The following is an 18,268-nucleotide window of genomic DNA, read 5'->3' as shown; positions in this document are numbered from 1 at the left end:
CCTTCCAGTTGCTACATGTGGGACGCGGCCTCAGCACGGCCAGAGAAGCGGTGCATCGGTGCCCACCCGGGATCCGAACCCGGGCTGCCAGCAGCGGAGCGTGTGCACTTAACTGCTAAGCCACGGGGCCGGCCCTAAATTGCTTTCTCTATTTTAAAAAAATTGAGTATGCCACATTCTTTTGTATTAGAAATGATGGAAGCTTCAGTTTTGTCAGTTTCAGCACAAATCTTTTTTTCTTTTTAAAGATTCTATTTATTTATTTTTCCCCCAAAGCCCCGTACATAGTTGTATGTCATAGCTGCACATCCTTTTAGTTGCTGTATGTGGGACGCGGCCTCAGCATGGCCAGAGAAGCGGTGTGTCGGTGCGCGCCCGGGATCCAAACCCAGGCCGCCAGCAGCGGAGCGCACGCACTTAACCGCTAAGCCACAGGGCCGGCCCAGCACAAATCTTCTGTGATGTTAACTTTATAACGTTTTCATTGAAAGTACAATACACAAGAACTATCCCTTGGAAGGTACACCATAAAAAGAGACAACCAACTAATTTTGAGAATTACCTACAGGGTGACATGATTAACAAAATTTCAAGGAATTTTTGTGTTTGGTTTTTGTTAATGGACTATCCACTGTCATGTAAAAGCTTCCTCAGAATTTTTATTCTGGTTTGCCTGGATTAGTATAAAGGCAAAACAACAGTTTCATCTTTGAAGGAGGTAAAGTTAGATTCAACAACATCTAATGGCATTGGGTTTATCTGCCAACTTACTTATGTTAATGAAATTTAAACTTCAGCACCAGTTCTTATTGGTTAAATAGTGACTCTTAACGTTAGAAACCAATATAAAGATGTAAAAAATTGAAACCAAGCATTTTCAACAAAGTAATTTATTTTTTCCTGAGAGACTAAATTCAGTACAATATTTGTTTTCATAACATCCAACATGTCTTATGTCAAACTTAACCACTTTGTATGCAGTGACTGTGGTGGGGTGATCTATTTTATTTAACAACCCTCAATGTAATTCATTTGGGTAGTTTTAAGGCATATCAGTGATCAAAATGTTTCTCCCTACAGTTACTCCTGCATTCTCAATCAGTTTCTTCCTCACATCATCTAAAGAAAATTTATGTGGTGTGATTACACTCTTTTTTTAATACCAGGATTTCTAAAACTAGGAAAAACACCAACATTTAAAACATCAGTGTTTCTAGTCAAGGATAGTTAAATTAAATTTCATCAGTACATTATATTATAGTTTAACTCATGCTAGAAATGTTAAAACCCAAGATCTTCTGAGTCACATAATACCAACATTTCATATTAATGAATAAATTACTCGGGTTCCATACAAAGATATTAAGTGATGAGAAAGAGAAAAAGCCAAGCTTTCAAGAGCTTTTAAAAAAATACAGAAGCAAACTAATGAACACAACTACACAAAATATACACTAACCAATTGCAAACTAAACTAGTTAAAGATTAACCTTAAAAAAATATTTTAGAACTTCGTGATACCCTCATAAAAGGCAGCAAACTAAGGGTATTAAAACAATAGTCATTATTTTAGTTACTGTGCATCAAATCTAAAAGATCCAGATAAAGGAAATGTTTTGATTCAATTTAAATACTTTAAAATTGGAAATATTTAATAATTGATAGTATAATTAAATTTTAAGAATATACACAAATGATTTGAACAGGTTTTATAGTCAGTAACTTGCATGGTTTTTACCCTAGCACTTTTATCACTAATTTAGGAGAATCAGATGCATTTCCCTCCATATACCTCCCTCCTTAGTGCTATACAGGCACTAAGATTTCGAATTTATAAATATGGTAGTATTTTAAATATCAAATTTTTACATGAATATTGGGTTCATCCTTGTTTTCCTGTTTCCTAGGTATTATCCAGTTTTGTAAGGAAAACACTTTTATATCACAATCAAAACTTGTCTTGGTTACTAGACTGTAGCCATAATTGGGTTACAGTCACTTAGATTCATTATTTGGAATTATACTTACTAGGGCAGACCTAAATGAAACTTATCTTCTAGAAGAATTTCACATTTGCATTTACCTGCACTGCAGAATGGGTTTAAGCAATATTTTAGCTGTTAGGAAATATTTAATTTACTTAAACTCTTTATCTTTGACTACTCGGAACTCCTAGAGTAGTCAACTTGACCTTTAAGTTCACTTTAAACTATATCTGATTCATTCCAAACAGAAGATTTTTAAATAGAAGTTAGACTTCATTAAGATATTAACTTTAAATCTGAAAGAAAATTAATGTGCTGAAATTTTCAAGTTTGACAAGTTCATTAAAATTTTCTAGCATGTCTTGATACATTTACTTATCAGCTTTTATTCTTCTTTCTGCTGGCATTTTCTTAATGTTTGTTTGCTTCACCTCTCTGGTTCATTGGATTACTACTATTTATGCCTTCATGGACTTTATCTTCACAGTTTACTGTATCTTGTAAAGCCTTTTCCACATCTGTTTGGCCAGCTGTACTGGCTGTTTTTGGCAAGGTCATCTGCAGTGCACACCACAGGGTAGTGCGTGCTTTCCGGGTAGCCACACACATCTCTTTAATTGCTGCAGCAAGGGCAAAAACATCTATAAAAGAAACATTCAGGGTCAGTTTACATTAGATACCATTTAAGTATCCCTTAATTCTTACAAAGTCCAGTGTTGTGCTACTACTAAGTGGTCAAACAATATTATTTTTATAAAAGAAGAATGGCTATTGACTGAGCTAACCAAAGTACTTGACTTAATATTTAAAAGTGTTGTTATTTTAATTCTCACTTGTATGACAATGACCATGCTTTGGGTAGAACACAGACTTTGACAGCTATTATAATTAAATGGATGAAATTAACAAATAGATCAAAGTACTTTTGAAGTAAATTATATGGGCATCATTTACCAATTTATTCTTTAGATAAGTGTAAATGTTAGAAATACAACCTTTTAACCTCGAATTTGATTTTATTAACATTCAAATGATCTCATTGCCTTATCAAAAGAATATGCATTAATATTTGTACCTCTGTCATCTTGGCATCTAGGAACTCCTTGCCTTTGCCGATTTGAAGCATTAACAATTTCGTCTTTTCTACGTGACTGTACAATGTGAATGGATTCCAAGTGTCTATCAAGAGCGGTAGAGATATTGGCATGAAGGGGAGAGCTTCGAAGACGTTCCATTTTGCCTAGTAAAGTCACAACCTGAGGGAAACATTTTAAATTTTGATAAGGCAGGTAACTACATTGCCCTGTCATTAAGTTAAGTAAAAACAAATCTTTAATGAAGCAGAATAGAGATGAGAGCAATAATATTCATCTAATAAATAACTGAATGCTTACTGTGTCCTGACACCATGCTGGGGGAAACAAAGATGGAAAGTCAGTCTTTTGTAACTTGTATATGTTAATTCTAAAAGCTTTCAAGTCATCAGTTACTGAGAATAAGCAACAATGAAAAAGTCAAACATTCAAACATTTCCATGTCATTAACAGTAAGTGCAAACATAAGATCCGACAGGGGCCAGCCCCGTGGCTTAGCAGTTAAGGGCGCGCGCTCCACTATGGGTGGCCTGGGTTCGGATCCCAGGTGCACACCAACACACAGCTTTGTCCGGCCATGCTGAGGCAGCATCCCACATACAGCAACTAGAAGGATGTGCAACTATGACATACAACTATCTATTGGGGCTTTGGGGAGAAAAAGAAAAAAAGGAGGATTGGCAATAGATGTTAGCTCAGGGCCGGTCTTCCTCACACACACACACACACAAAAAGATCCAACATTGTTTTTGGCAAATAAGAGAACAGCCTGAAAATAGAGCGTTCTTAGGAGGTATCGTTGTATAAAGGAAAAAAATTTGAGCTAAAAGAATTCCTAGATTGATGAATCCTAACCTCAGCAAGTCCTTTCTGGGCCTCCAACGTTCTCCTTTTGGATATGAGAAATGTCCAGATAGTAATACTGACTAGTGGTAGTCTTAAGGAATCCATAACCCAGAAAATACTGATTTAAATTTATGTTGAAATAATACAAAATAAATCCTATAATTGTCAAAAGTGCTAAGGAAAATTAGGAAGTCTCAATCTTCTGGGTAATTAAACTTAAGAAAGGGCAATGGATATATTAGATCAGTAAGGGGAGTATGTTTCATAGTTGTATATACCATACTTGTTTCAAATTCTAATCTTGGAAAGTGTAAGGAAAGAGAACTTTTTGAATAATAGGATTTGGACATCAAATAAATACAATAATTGCCTTTGGGAACTAAATGATTTAAAATTCACAGAAGTTGGTGGTCAGTGATCGAAGCACGTAGAAAAACACCTCTCCATTAAGAACCTAAAGGCACCTGAATGAATGCCTCTCACGTCATACTCAAGTTTCTTTGGAATAAATCTATGTCAGTTCAGGCCCATGGAGAAAACAAAAGTGTACAGGTATTAAATATTTCCCTCCCAACTGTACAACCAACCTGATTTTTTTTGTGTGTGAGGAAGATCAGCCCTGAGCTAACATCTGCCAACCCTCCTCTTTTTGCTGAGGAAGACTGGCCCTGGGCTAACATCCATGCCCATCTTCCTCTTCTTTACATGGGACACTGCCACAGCATGGCCTGACAAGCGGTGCATCAGTGCGTGCCAGGGATCCAAGCTGGGGCGGCCAGCAGCAGAGCGTGCGCACTTAACTGCTATGCCACGGGGCGGCCCCCGAACCTGATTCTTGAGGGGAAAACAAAACAACAAAAGAAAAAAGAAAACCACATAAAAAAACTCCAGTGAACTACCACTTATATATTTTTAAAATAAGACAATCATTCTGAATAAATGATAAATGTAAAGAAAGAAATTTGCACAGGTGATTTTTAAACTTTCAAAAGCTTTTTTTTTAGAACTCTACACTACCAACACACTAGAAAATAGTATATGTAAAAATATTTTTGTCCTTTGTGTATTATTGATCTAATGTTGCTAAATATAGATAAAACAAAATTATTATGATGACAGCTATGAACATAACCTTTCTAATTAATGTGAAGCATAAGCAAACCTGGGAAAAGTATATTTCTTAATATCCACAGTTGCTATCCTTTGATTTATTGCCTAGAAATACATTACTGAGAAAAAGGAATTTTAACTTGGAACAGTTTTAAGAAAAAATAATAAAAGACTTAAGTTTTTATTAACATAAAATATCGCCATAACCCATGTCAGTATCTGACTATACCACTGATAAATTCCATTGTACAAATTAGATAAAAGAATTTCAAATGACCAAAGCTGAAAGCTAGGTAAAATCAATCTTTTCCCATTGAAGTAGTTCATATCTGTATTTTAAAGAAGCATGGTACAAGTAAGAAACTGATATTCAATAAAATAGATTCTGTTATGTTGATTTTTCTAATTTCTAACATGGCGTTTATTCAACCACAAAAGCAACCTGTTTCACTGTATGCTTTTTCTCAGGAATCTTCATCAAATTTTTATTTGAAAAACAGTGTAACTTTTTAAGAGAAGAAGGTCAAAAAAGAAAAAAATTTACCCTACTCTATTAAAATTGATTAGAAAATTCTGAAATTACAAAGGAGATAAAAGGAACAACCATTTGTTAAATTACAAAATGACGTCAGGATTCTTTACATTTGATTTGAAAAGATTTACTACGTTTCAAAAATAAGGCTATTTTATAAAATTATGCATACCAACATACTTCAGTTTATCGGTATTTAATACATTGCTGTATATACTTAATGTTTGTTATAACTCAAGAGTGCAGGGTTAAGAAAATGAAATATGGTAATTCCCTGTTAATTTACCATCTTGTATAATGCAAGCAACAGCTTCAGCTTGCTCATCAAGCTAGAAAACAAATGTTTGTGACTAAGAAATGGGACTCTCCCTATAAATAATATTGAAAATGGTTTTTGCTTAAAAAAAAATTTTGTCGTGGATTAGCTTCACTGCCAATTTGGGTTTGAAGAGGAACTAGTTAAATTACTAGGGGCCGGTCAGATGGCTAAAGCCGTTAAGTGCGTGCTCTGCTGCCTCGGCCTGGGTTCGCAGGCCCGGATCCCGGGCGTGCAGCAACGCACCACTTGTCAAAGCCGTGCTGTGGCGGCATCCCATATAAAGTGGAGGAAGATGGGCACAGATGTTAGCTCAGGGGCAACCTTCCTCAGCAAAAAAAAAAAAAAAAAAGAGGAGGATTGACATGGATGTTAGCTCAGGGCTGATCTTCCTTACAAAGAAAAAGAAAATAATAAATTACTAAACCTACTTTTTAAATGATCGAGTGAGGCTATTTTCTCTTTCCTAAATATTAATCATAGCTCTTAAGAGCAAACATGGAAAAGAATATATTTCAGAGAGTTACACATAAATGTGATTTAAAAATCCTTCAGAACTCTAATTTGCTGAAATGTTTTAAAATTTTATCCATTTAAAAATCCACTATTGGATGCTTTTACAGCTTACTCTGGCTTGTTCTCGAAGTTCATCCACAATTAAGCGATCAACTCTAGATGGATTGGAAGTCAGCCTTGGAATTGGAGTATTGTTCGTACTAGATACTTTTTTCCCTGGGTAATTCTTGGCAAGGGCCAATTCAGTCTGTAAAAAATTATATAATTTTTAGATGATGAATTTTCTAAATATGATTCAATCGTGAATATTTTTCATAGGCCTAAGAAATAAACTGAAAACTACTCCTTTAAATAAAATTTCTGGTTTGGTATCAAAAGACAACAAATATAAACCACAGTACCACAGTACTTTTCTGTCATACTTAATGCACAGAAAATACCTGAACACTCCAACATTTTCATACTTAAAAAATTCAAATAAACTTTTAACCCATTAAAGAAAAAAACCCATAAAAAAAATTCAAATAAACTTTTAACCCATTAAAGAAAAAAAAACCCATTAAAGAAAAATGTTTATTTTGCCTATAAAGTAGATAATAACAATTTTATTATTGTTTTTATATAATAAACAAAACAATAACAATTGTTATTATTGTACATAATAATTTTTTTTAAACCACAATCCTTTTTTGTCTTTAAGTCATCTAATTAATTCCTTATAGTCATGGACTTAACAAATACTGCACATTATAGAAGAATTCAGCTTAGAAATAAGGCAAGTACTCAAACTACACTAAGGTAAACAAAATGAAGATAGGCAGAGGGGACATACTAAGTTACTCCTAAATAGATGGCTTAGTGTTACCTTTTTTCTCTCCTTTTCTAATGCTCTCCATTGTTCATAGCACTCTTCTAGACGAATATGAAGTTCACTGGCTGGTCCACTACGGGTTTTAATTGGTCTTTGAAATCCAAAAGTTGGCACGAAACCAGAAAAGGAATTATCACCATACATCATATCATTAAAATAAGGGTATAAATGGCTTAAGTCATCATAAGAAAACAAATCATAGGAATCCGACAGTGGAACAACTGAATGGCCAAATGGGTGGGTGGATCTTAGGGGAAACCCATTTGAACCAAGTTGTTGAAAACTCTGATTATGCCTTAAATCTCCCATCATATAATTATTAGAAAAGCATGATGCCTGTGTGCGATTCACACGGCTATTAATATTGTTGTCTCCACTTCCCTGTCTGTGGCTATTAAAATGACCCTGTGACTCCAACAGATCTTGATATGTATTTTGAGATAAGCCCTCTAAAGGCTTTGGACCATCCTCAGGATCATAATGTCCACTCTGGGGCTTAGCTTGAAAATTATGTTTGTTTACATTTTCAATGATCCCATACTGCTGAGCTGAATAGTTATCACAAAATCCATTTGGCTGCTTTATTTTTTTATCGGTAACCGATTCAAAGAGATTTTCTTCTCCAGTCTTTGTCAGTCCTTCCATGTGATTGACAGATTGAATTCTTTCTGCACCACTGAAACTGAAATCAAAACTAGAAAATGCTAAAGGGTTTTCTTGGCAATACTTCTGAAATAAATTGCTATTTGGGGTTAAATTTGTGGATGATAGTTGTGGGAAATCTGAAGAATGGTTAGGACCTTTTGAAGCTGCACTTAAATGACTATTTAATTTCATCAAGTTACCTTGATTTCGAAAAGGAATAGGAGTGTTATTTTTTGTTTGGACATTCATCCAAGTTGGTCTATTTAAGTTGATACCTCCTGAAGATGTTGCTGAGTTTGTTAATAAATTCACTGATTTAAAATACTCAGAATTTGGGGGGTCAGGTTTAGCAAACTGTTGCTTTTCTGTGACATTAGCAAAATCATTATTAGCTGAACAAGCTGTGTGAGGTTTTAGTCCATATTCTGATTTTAAGCCAAAATCAGCAGTGAATGCTGCTTCCTTTGCAAACTGTTTTTCTGTCAGATGTGGTGTAGTTTTTGGAAATGTGAAATTCTGCTGGTCAGGTATTGTCTCCTCCATTTTTTTCTGATTTGCAGGTTTAACCTGAAATAACTTTGTGTAAGTGTCTGCTTCTACAGTTGGTGTTTCAGGTGTGCCATTGGCTAATTTTTTACTATCCTGGACACTAAAATTCAAACACTTGTTAAGCTTAGCCTTATTAGGATGAGCATATTCTGGGTATCTGCAATAATCTGCATTTTCATTGTATCTATTAAATTGGGAAAGAAACATCTCTGCCCTTTTTTGCTGTAATGGTGCTTCAAGACTTTTAGCACATATTTTTTCTCTTCCATAAAGGTAAGTATCAACTCCTGATTCTTTCATGATGTCAGACAAACCAGTCTGTGGTGTAAAACAGTTTTTGATAAATGGATAGTCTTGGAATGTTGTCTTAGCTGTATCACTTGTCTGAATATTGTAACAGTTAGAATGATCACTTCGTGAGGGGTACATCCATTGTTCTTCAAGGTCTAAACCAGTAAATCCATGATAAAGTTCATCTATTTTTTGTTGTGGTGTGAGATTACTATTATGCAGGTATTGCTTTTCCGCTGCTGACACAGATTCACCACTATAAAAAGCTTGCTGAGAGATGGCTGTATCTATTGGCCTTTTGGTTTCTGTTAAGAGGTCATGGTGATCTGCAAATCTGCTTGTGTTCATTGGCCAAACTGACTTTAAATTGGAGGAGCAGGTCCTAGAACAAGCAAATATATTTAATTACAACTTAGGTTTTAAAAGACTATTTCCTCAATGGAGAAGGTAGGAAAGGTTTTCAAAAACATTTATCTTGCCCTACCTCACCATTCTCTAAACCTTTCAAACTTTGCCTTATAAGCTACCATTGCATCCAAATAATTCTCTATCACTTGAAATGTGCTATATGCCATATAAATATGTATTTTACTCTTACTATGTCTTCACTATACTTTCCCAAGAGGCATTAACTAAGGCCTGAGGCTCGGGACTGCATGGTCTTACATGAATTGTTTATCTACAGTAAGCAGAAAACAAAATAAGTTTCTCCTTTAATTAGGTTATTATATAATACAAAAGTGTTGTTGACCACAACATTTTTAATAAAAAAAGATGTGTTTTGCTGAAACTATTATTGAAATCAAAATATTTTAATTGGTTACATGTGTGCTACATACTTTGCTATTTATGAAATAGGGCATTTGGGTAATATGGCTTCTATACCCAAATAAAACAATTAGAGCATATTTAAAAAATTTTTACCACATGAATAAAATCCATATGTATTTCTGCACAGCAGTAATGATAGTTTTATTCTTTGGGATATATGTATAAAAGCTCCTTGGAATGTAACCCTTGAAGCCAAACTTTAGCTCATGAACTCAAGGGAAATAGCTCTGAATTATGCAAGAATAATTTTCCAAATGAAAATTCTTAATAGCAAATTAAATCTTAGACTGAAACTTTCAATTGCATGGCAAGTACCTCAGCAAAATCAAGGCTCCTAAAAACAAATATTTGAATTAAGATGTCTAGTGTCAGATGATTCTCTATTAAGTAAAAATAAAAGTTAATAAATAGGGTAATCTAGCATATGTGAATTTAAAAGCTTACTATATACTAAATACTATATATATAATATACTAACCCCTCAGCAAAATATGGCTGTGACTTATCTTGTTCTTCCAAAATGTTAGACACAAGTCCATATAAGTCTGTTTCACTGCCATAGTCATTTCTTTCTGTTTGAATCCTAAAAATAAATGAGTATCGCATGTAAATTATTTTACTCATACCAAAATACAATATATTGATTTCTATTTCCAGATTGATTCTACCATTATTTTTCTATAAAATATTTGGATTGAATCTATACCATCATTTCAAATAAAGAACAGGAACTCAAGAATATTTTCCACTTTAACATAGTGTCTATACTACATAAATATTTCTGCTTCATTTCAAGTCCTACGTCTAGTTCACAATATATGCTTACGTCTTATTTCTCCAAAACACATGCTATTCATTTTGGGCAACCAAGATATAAATGTTTGACCAATGATGCTTGGTACCATGGCTGCTCCTGAAAGCATGTCTGGTCCTATTATTCATCAGTCCATCAATACTTGCTCAGTTTTTCATTTGTGATTAAAACCATATGAACCTGCTGCTCTATTTTTGTGACTCTTTATACTAAATGTTGGATTAAAAAGTGAAATGTGATATGGTCATCCTAGATACCACAGCAATATTTAGTTGTCCCTTAAATGTAACAGATTTGGGGACTATCCCTAAATCCTTACCAAAGAGGTAACTGCAGTTTCACGTACCTGAAATCCTACCTGGTGACTAATGCTGTCTGAATAATACAAAATGTAAAAACCACAAGCAGATGGAAAATTGGTGCCTTTTTACTTCCTATGGATTTCGGGTAATTTGTTCCTAGAAGTAATATGTTGTTTTAAATTGTTTAACAACTTCTTTTTTCATATTTTATTTCTAACATTTCATAGTGTGAGGACATTTTAGAAATAAAAGTACCTTATATTTGCATAATACTCAAATATTTCATTGATCTTCATAACATAGGAAGGGCAGATATTAGTAATCATTCAGCTGTTGAATGATCATTTGAGATATTAAGAAATTCTATTTTGCAAGGGTATATGTTTTGCCAAACTTTACAATACACTTGCTGAACAAATGGTCTGCCTACAAATCTAATGCTTTTTCCACTACATTTTATTTCATAAAGATTCAATATAAAGTTTTTGTATAATAATGTATTAATATATATTTAGAAAAATATTCAATGTAATATACACTAAACTGTTCATAGTTGTTATTGGGAGGTGAGGAGGCAGGGTTATGGTAGACTTCTACTTTTCTTTATATATTTCTGTAAAGTCTGGATTTTTTCAATGAACATGTATCAAAAAATATTTTTGTTTTTTGTAGAATTATATATTATAGTCTTTCTAATAAAATCACTATTTGAGAGAATTTACCAAAAATTTTAAATGTTTAACAATTTTTTTTAATTAATAAGATTTAAAAAATAATTATTTCCTGGTTAAACTAAAGATGCATCAGCTTCTATCAACTGCTCCCTTATATATAATTAAAATAAACATAGATGCCACTTCCTTAGGCTTCTCTTCGCAATAGGCTCCCATAACATCCTATACTTCCTCTTTTAAACCTCACTAGCATGCCTGGCAAATCATCATCATCATCATCACCATCATTATCATCATCATCATCATCATCAATCATCATCATCATTATGGTAAGATCTATAAAGGTAAGGATAATATTTGCCACATTAATTCTAAAATTCCCAGTAGGAGACAATCTGGCATAGAGTAGGCCCATATTATTTGTGGAATTGAATAGAAAAATAATTAAAAGTATCTTATGTTTAACAAAATCCTATTTATTTTGTATTTGTGAAGGAAAAAATTACTGAAAATTTAGAATTGGATGAAAAAATAGATCTAAGAATTGTAACTCATTTATATGTTATCTTTAGAAAGAGGAACTTAAGATTTACTAAGGGATGCTTCTAATGAATAAAAAAAGTAATAAGCTAAAAATTATACACACATAATTGCCCAGTTTAGGGCTTCCTAAACGTTTGGTAAACATGGCATTAAAATGCTGATATAGGGAACAAAGAGCTAATACGACTGGGTTCCCATGTAATCAAACTTAAAAACACTTCATTTAGCCTGAGAATCTAATTTATTAATTTACCTGTTCTTTACACTGATCTGAGAATTAGAAGGCTGTTTAATATCATCTCCATAAGTGGACCATGGTGCATAGAAAAGTGAAGAATCTACAGAACTTGAATATTCTGTTGATGAAGAAAGTGGAGTATAGGTCTGCCTTAGGTCAACATTGTCTTCACTCTGAAATTTTAAAGAAATGTTTGTATACCAGATATCAAAACTACATTTATTATAGAATATTAATGAAATAATAAGAAATTAGAGGAAATAACATGCATAAGAGTTGGGAGACAAAATCAAATCTAGACTTAGCCACTTAAGCTTACTTTACATTAGGGGTTGGCAAATTTTTTCTGTAAATGACCAGATAATACATATTTTAGTTTGCTGGCTAAGGTCTCTGTTGAAACTCCTCAACTTTGCTGTCTAGCACCAAAGCAACTATATGTAAACAAATGGAAGTGGCTGTGTTCCAGTAAAATTTTGTTTACAAAAACTGGCACTCGGCAGATCTGGCACCTGGTGGGTACTTGTTGCTTATCCCTGGTATAAAACATCTACAATTATTGCAGTTTTAATTTTTTGAACAGATGAGCATTATGTGGACACTAGCAGTGTTATTTTTTTATTTTTTTGCTGAGGAAAATTGGCCCTAGGCTAACATCTATGCCCATCTTCCTCCACTTTATATGGGACGCCGCCACAGGATGGCCTGACAAGCGGTGGGTCGGTGCGTGCCCAGGATCCGAACCCAGGCCACCAGCAGCAGAGCGCGCGCCCTTAACTGCTACGCCACGGGGCCGGCCCCACTAGCAGTGTTATTTTTAATAAATAAAATCATTTACAAAACTCAGCATTAATGCCCCCAATCTGTGAAAAAAAAGTTAAATGTACACTTTTATAGAATTTTCAAAGAAATTCCACGTACGTTATTGTATTCAGTCAACCTTGTGATATGGGTATTCTATTTAAAAACAAGGAAACTGAGGCTAGAAGTTACTGAGCCAATAGGTGACAAAACTAAAACCCAAATTCAAGGCCTTCTTAGTCCTACTCTAGGGCCTTTTAAAATAATATCTTTAATTATTCAGCCTGGTTTGTATTTCCAAGAGATACTGTAAAAATGAGATGACATACGAAATATTATCTCTTTTTTTTTGGGGGGGGGGGAAGATCGGCCCTGAGCTAACATCTGCCAATCCCCCTCTTTTTGCTGAGGAAGACTGGCCCGGGGCTAACATCTGTGCCCATCTTCCTCTACTTTATATAGGACGCTGCCACAGCATGGCCTGACAAGCGGTGCGTCGGTGCGTGCCTGGGATCCGAACTGGCAGACCCCAGGCCGCCACAGCAGAGTGTGCGCACCTAACCGCTTGCGCCACCGGGCGGGCCCTGAAATATTATCTCTTGAGAAATTTTTAAGATATTACTACAATTAGAAGAAAAATACAAACTCATTTTTCTTTTTCTTATGAATGCTTCTATCATGAACTTTGATATAAGGTAAAAAGTTTGAATTTTAAGATTTTATGACTTATTTAAAATCTTGCCTCCTTCCAAAAGAGACTGAGGTACAGTGAAAATAATTTAAAATACTTAAGGGGCCAGCCCTGTGGCTTAGCAGTTAAGTGCGCGTGCTCTGCTACTGGTAGCCTGGGGTTCGGATCCCAGGGAGCGCACCTACAAACCGCTTCTCCGGCCATGCTGAGGCCGCATCCCACATAACAGCAACTAGAAGGATGTGCAACTATGACATACAACTATCTACTGGGGCTTCGGGGGAAACAAAAGGAGGAGGATTGACAATAGATGTTGCCAGAGCTGGTCTTCCTCAGCAAAAAGAGAAGGATTAGCATGGATGTTAGCTCAGGGCTGATCTTCCTCACAAAAAAAAACTAAAAGATAAAAAAAAATAAACAATAAAATACTTAAAATAGTAGAACGAATTTAACAAACAACAAGATTAAGTTAGATGTATTTTATTCTAGAAAATGCTTCTTTAAAGAAATCAAAGTATAGATTCACAATTTTTAACTCTCCAAATAAGGAACTACAAAAACCTGAGATGTAATAACTATCAATATTCAGACATAAACACAGGAGAAATAGTATTTTCTTATAAATACAGAAGAGATATAATCCTGGGTAAAAATATTTTCTAATCGCTTTTATTTTCTTAATCAAAATTTATAGAAAGAGAGAAGACAAAGTATACCTAAATTTTTATTCTTCATAGACATGATAATTGAAAAACATTTTAAACATACAACACTGAGTTTATACTATATCAATAAAATATGAAAATTAATTCCTTCCAATAACCTTTCTTCAAGAATCTCAAATATTTTGCAACTATTTGTTTAAATTCTGGTTATGATTACTATTTGAAACCTACACATTATAATTCTCGTTTTTATAGTTTATATTGTGATGACCATTCTGAAGTTGGGGGAACTGAGGCACAGAAGGGATTTTGCTAAGAGTGCCACTAAAAACTACCTTTCCAGATGTTAGTAAATTTTACAAAGGCTTTTTTCTTTAGAACCTTTCATAATTTTATTCCTTTAGTTCTGAAGGTTTTATCATAGGCCTACCATAACTCTCTTTTAGGTGTGAAGTATCCAAAGTGACAAACATAAATGTTCATCTTTTTGAAATAGTTGCTTAAACAAAAGGAGCATATTCAGATTATGTAATATCAAATTAGGCAAACAGTATTTGAAACTAAATATATTTCGGGAATATTCTTCCAAGTACATTTTACATTTTTTTTTTAGGAAGGAACTTTTTTGTGTGTGTGTGAGGAAGATCAGCCCTGAGCTAACATCCATGCTAATCCTCCTCTTTTTGCTGAGGAAGACCCGCTCTGAGCTAACATCTATTGCCAATCCTCCTCCTTTTTTTTTTTTTCCCTCCAAAGCCCCAGTAGATAGTTGTATGTCATAGCTGCACATCCTTCTAGTTGCTGTATGTGGGAAGCAGCCTCAGCATGGCCGGAGAAGCCGTGGGTCCGTGCGCGCCCGGGATCCGAACCCAGGCTGCCAGTAGCAGAGCTCTCACACTTAACCACTAAGCCATGGGGCGGGCCCTACATTTTACATTTTAAAATAAGTTTTCAGAATTAGAAAAATTAAATCCTTTTAAAAGACTGATTTAAATTTCATATTCTAGGACAAAACAAGAAACTAAAGTAATGTGGTGGATTCAAACAATTATACTTTAAATATCTGGATCCTTTTCAGTTAAAACATTTATGAAAATTAAATATGTAAATGCTTAGGGCTGGCATTTTAACTAGTCTAGATAACTGCAAAATGTATCACTTATATCCTTGATATACTTAATCAACTGAAATTAAATTCAAGTAAATTTTAGTAGCAATGTAAACATTATAGAGAGCAGTGGAATCCTAGTCTTGACAGTGAATAGACCTGGGTTCCACTTGGGTTTTGTCCCTTAGGGCACAAATCAAGTTCTCTGAGCCTCAGTTTCTCATTCTGTACAGTGGGCATAATACTATCCAAGGTTGTAGTGTGGATTAAATAAAATGATTTATTTCAAGATATTGTTATAACTTGAAGTAAACAATATTAACATGGATGTCCTAGTTAAATAATTTCAAATGAAAATGACTTACATTACCCTAAGACTAACTTAATATGGTTAACAAAACTAAATGTTTTAGGTGAAGTAAAAGGTAGCATGTAATCTAAGACATTATTAAAGCCAGAGAATAAAGGAGTGAAGAAAAATTTCACCTTTAAATTCTCAAAAATATGTTTGTACCAACTTGCAAAAAATGCTTCAAGGAAAAAATATTTTGTGGTCTTACTAAGCAAATACGGATTTTCTTACATTTCTGGCATCACGTTATGCTGAGGACCCGATGAAAACAAGAATCAATGAAAAATCTTATTCCTTGTTTTCAAAGCAAAGTATGTGTTCTGCAAACGCTGTATTTAACGTGTCGTTACCGGCTTTCTGGTCCTAAACTTGGAGCAATTTAAAACCTCTGTGGATCGGCTGGGGTAAATGAATTCGATTTAAAATAAATTCTCTAAAAGGGCAGTGGGTCGATGGACCTGCGATTTGTAGCAATCGTAGAAGGACGTGGAGCCGGTCAACATCACGCTGTTGAAGACGTCCGTGAGCCGGCTGGCGTCGGCGCCGAGGTTACAGCAGCGGTTCGCACCTCCCCGGAACGCGACCTTGGGCTGCACACCACCGGAGCAGGAGCGGGAGAAAGGCGTCACGCCGGGCAGGGCCGTGCCCGACGCGGCCGCGGCCTGCTCGGCCCCCACGTGCGCGGGACTCCATGCGGCATCCTCCCCGAGGACGCTCGCTGGGGCCCGCGCTTCCCTCCGCCACCCCCGGGTTCCCTCTCGGCCTCCGGGCCGTGTGCGCGCCCCCCGCCGGCCCTGACAGGCCCGGCCGCCCCCCCCCCCCCCGCGCCGCAGCGGCCCGACGTGGAGGCGGCGGCAGCAGCCCCGGCGTCGCGGCCCCCCAACCCGGGCCGGCCCGTCCTGTCAGCCCGCGCCGCGCCCCCCAACCCGGGCCCGACCTGTCGCCGCGCCCCTCGCCCGTCTCCGCGGCGCGGCCCGGACGCCCCGTCGGGGCTCCTAACCGGCTCCTGGCCCGCTCCCGCCCGGGCCCGGCCTCCTCAGAGAACCGCGTCTGCGGGCGCGCCCGCTCCTCAGCCTCTCCTCACCGTCGCCGTCCTGCAAGCCCCTCCGCCTCCCGGACCCGGACCGTCCCCACGTTTACCTCAATCCCTCCCTCAGACCTGGGGGGTGAGGGGACCGGCAGGTGTGTCCGCGGCTCACCTCCATGGGGTCCCCCAGCCCCTCCTGGACCAGGTACCGCTCCTGGGGTACGGGGGTGAGGGGGGGCGTCGAGGCCCGGCTCCCTCAGCCCGCACCCCGCCGCTGCCACCGCCGCCGCCGCCGCCCCGGGCGCTGCCTGGAGCCGGTCTGTGGGTGGGGGGCCGGAGCGGGGAGGGAGGGGCGCCGGGAGCGGCCGTTACATTGCCTATCCCGGGCTCGCGACCCCGCACGCGACCCGGCACCGGACCGCCCCGCCCCCTTCTGTGAGGCCCGCCCCCCGCTTCGCACCCCCTCATTGGCCCGCTGCCCAGCCAATGGGCAACCGCCTCCAGGGCTTGTTACCCCCCGGAGACAAGGCCAAGAAGGGGAGGTTAGCAGACCTCGCTCTCCCGCAGCTTTTGAGCCTTTCCCGCTCAAAGTAAACGTGTTCGGGATTGGCCCGGACTGGCAAGCACCAGCCCCATGATTGGCTAATAGAGCGGGGCGTGGAAGGAAGAGAAGGAGCTCGGACCTACCAGGTGGGAGAAGTGATCGAGGTGGTCGGAAGATTTGAGAAGTCGCTCAGCAACTGGCACCTTGTGCCAACATTTGATTTTTGCACCTTGGCCCCTCCCCTAACTCCCAGAATCCTTTGGAGCCGCCCGGAGAACAATAGACTTGTACCAGTTTACAGAGGGTGAAGAACGCGTTATGGAGTTGGGTGTTGTGGGGAAACTCCCCCAAGGGAGAGCCGCTCTCTGCTCTAGGCCCCAGGCTACAGTGGGGGGTGAAGGCATTTTGGTGTTAATGTAACTCTTGAACAAAGTTCACTCTGGCCTGCACCAGACAAACCATTTACATCGGCAGTCCCATTTGAGGATGTGATAGTCTCAGAGAAATGCAAGTTTTTGTCCCCATACAATGCTAAAAAAAATTTGTGTGTTGAAATATTGAAGATGATTAAAGTAAACACGTAAGCACCTTTAGGGTGTTTATATTTAAAATCAAAACTTGAGTAGCGCTCAATTAAGTGGAAGATGTTCTTTTAACTCAGGCACAAATGGAAATAGGATAGGGGACAAGTTTTATTGGCCCATATTGTCCTGATAGTTATTCCGGATCTCTACTCGGCTTTGATTTAAGAAAGCTGTACCAACTACATTTCTTTCCCTACCACACCCTTAAAGTTGCTGCCGTGGATCTCATTCGCCCCTTGCATTGAGAGCATACTGTCTTTTTTTTTTTCTCTCTCTCTCTCTCTCATAGTACCCAGAAGAATTTTGAAAAACTATGAATCCTCTTATGTATCTTCTTTA

The 18,268-nt window shown here is 37.4% G+C and overlaps 1 protein-coding gene across 2 annotated transcripts; it reads right to left on the bottom strand.

The window, feature by feature from the left end:
- Positions 1-874: 874 nt before the first annotated feature.
- MEIOC (meiosis specific with coiled-coil domain) lies at positions 875-17,068 on the bottom strand. 2 transcript variants are annotated; one of them, XM_058561183.1, is made up of 8 exons: positions 16,974-17,068; positions 16,233-16,364; positions 12,173-12,330; positions 10,065-10,169; positions 7,265-7,361; positions 6,512-6,646; positions 3,061-3,241; positions 875-2,626 (listed from the first exon to the last, which is right to left on the bottom strand). In XM_058561183.1, the coding sequence occupies exons 1-8, from the start codon at positions 16,977-16,979 to the stop codon at positions 2,397-2,399; spliced, it is 1,044 nt and encodes a 347-aa protein (XP_058417166.1). In that variant the 5' UTR covers positions 16,980-17,068; the 3' UTR covers positions 875-2,396. The 2 variants fall into 2 exon arrangements, with proteins under 2 accessions (XP_058417166.1, XP_058417165.1); XM_058561182.1 differs by having other exon boundaries at positions 7,265-9,137; positions 16,974-17,066.
- Between the last annotated feature and the right edge of the window lie 1,200 nt (positions 17,069-18,268).

This window comes from Diceros bicornis, chromosome 18, assembly GCF_020826845.1.
Source record: "Diceros bicornis minor isolate mBicDic1 chromosome 18, mDicBic1.mat.cur, whole genome shotgun sequence".
Lineage (NCBI taxonomy): Eukaryota > Metazoa > Chordata > Mammalia > Perissodactyla > Rhinocerotidae > Diceros > Diceros bicornis.
This window is presented reverse-complemented; position numbering and strand designations above follow the sequence as displayed.

Excerpts from the sequence above, each read along its gene's own strand:
- MEIOC (XM_058561182.1), bottom strand. Across the intron at positions 6,647-7,264 it reads TAGAAAAGGAGAGAAAAAAG|ACTGAATTGGCCCTTGCCAA; the intron begins GTAACACTAAGC and ends AATTTTTTACAG. Across the intron at positions 2,627-3,060 it reads TAGATGCCAAGATGACAGAG|ATGTTTTTGCCCTTGCTGCA; the intron begins GTACAAATATTA and ends TTTCTTTTATAG.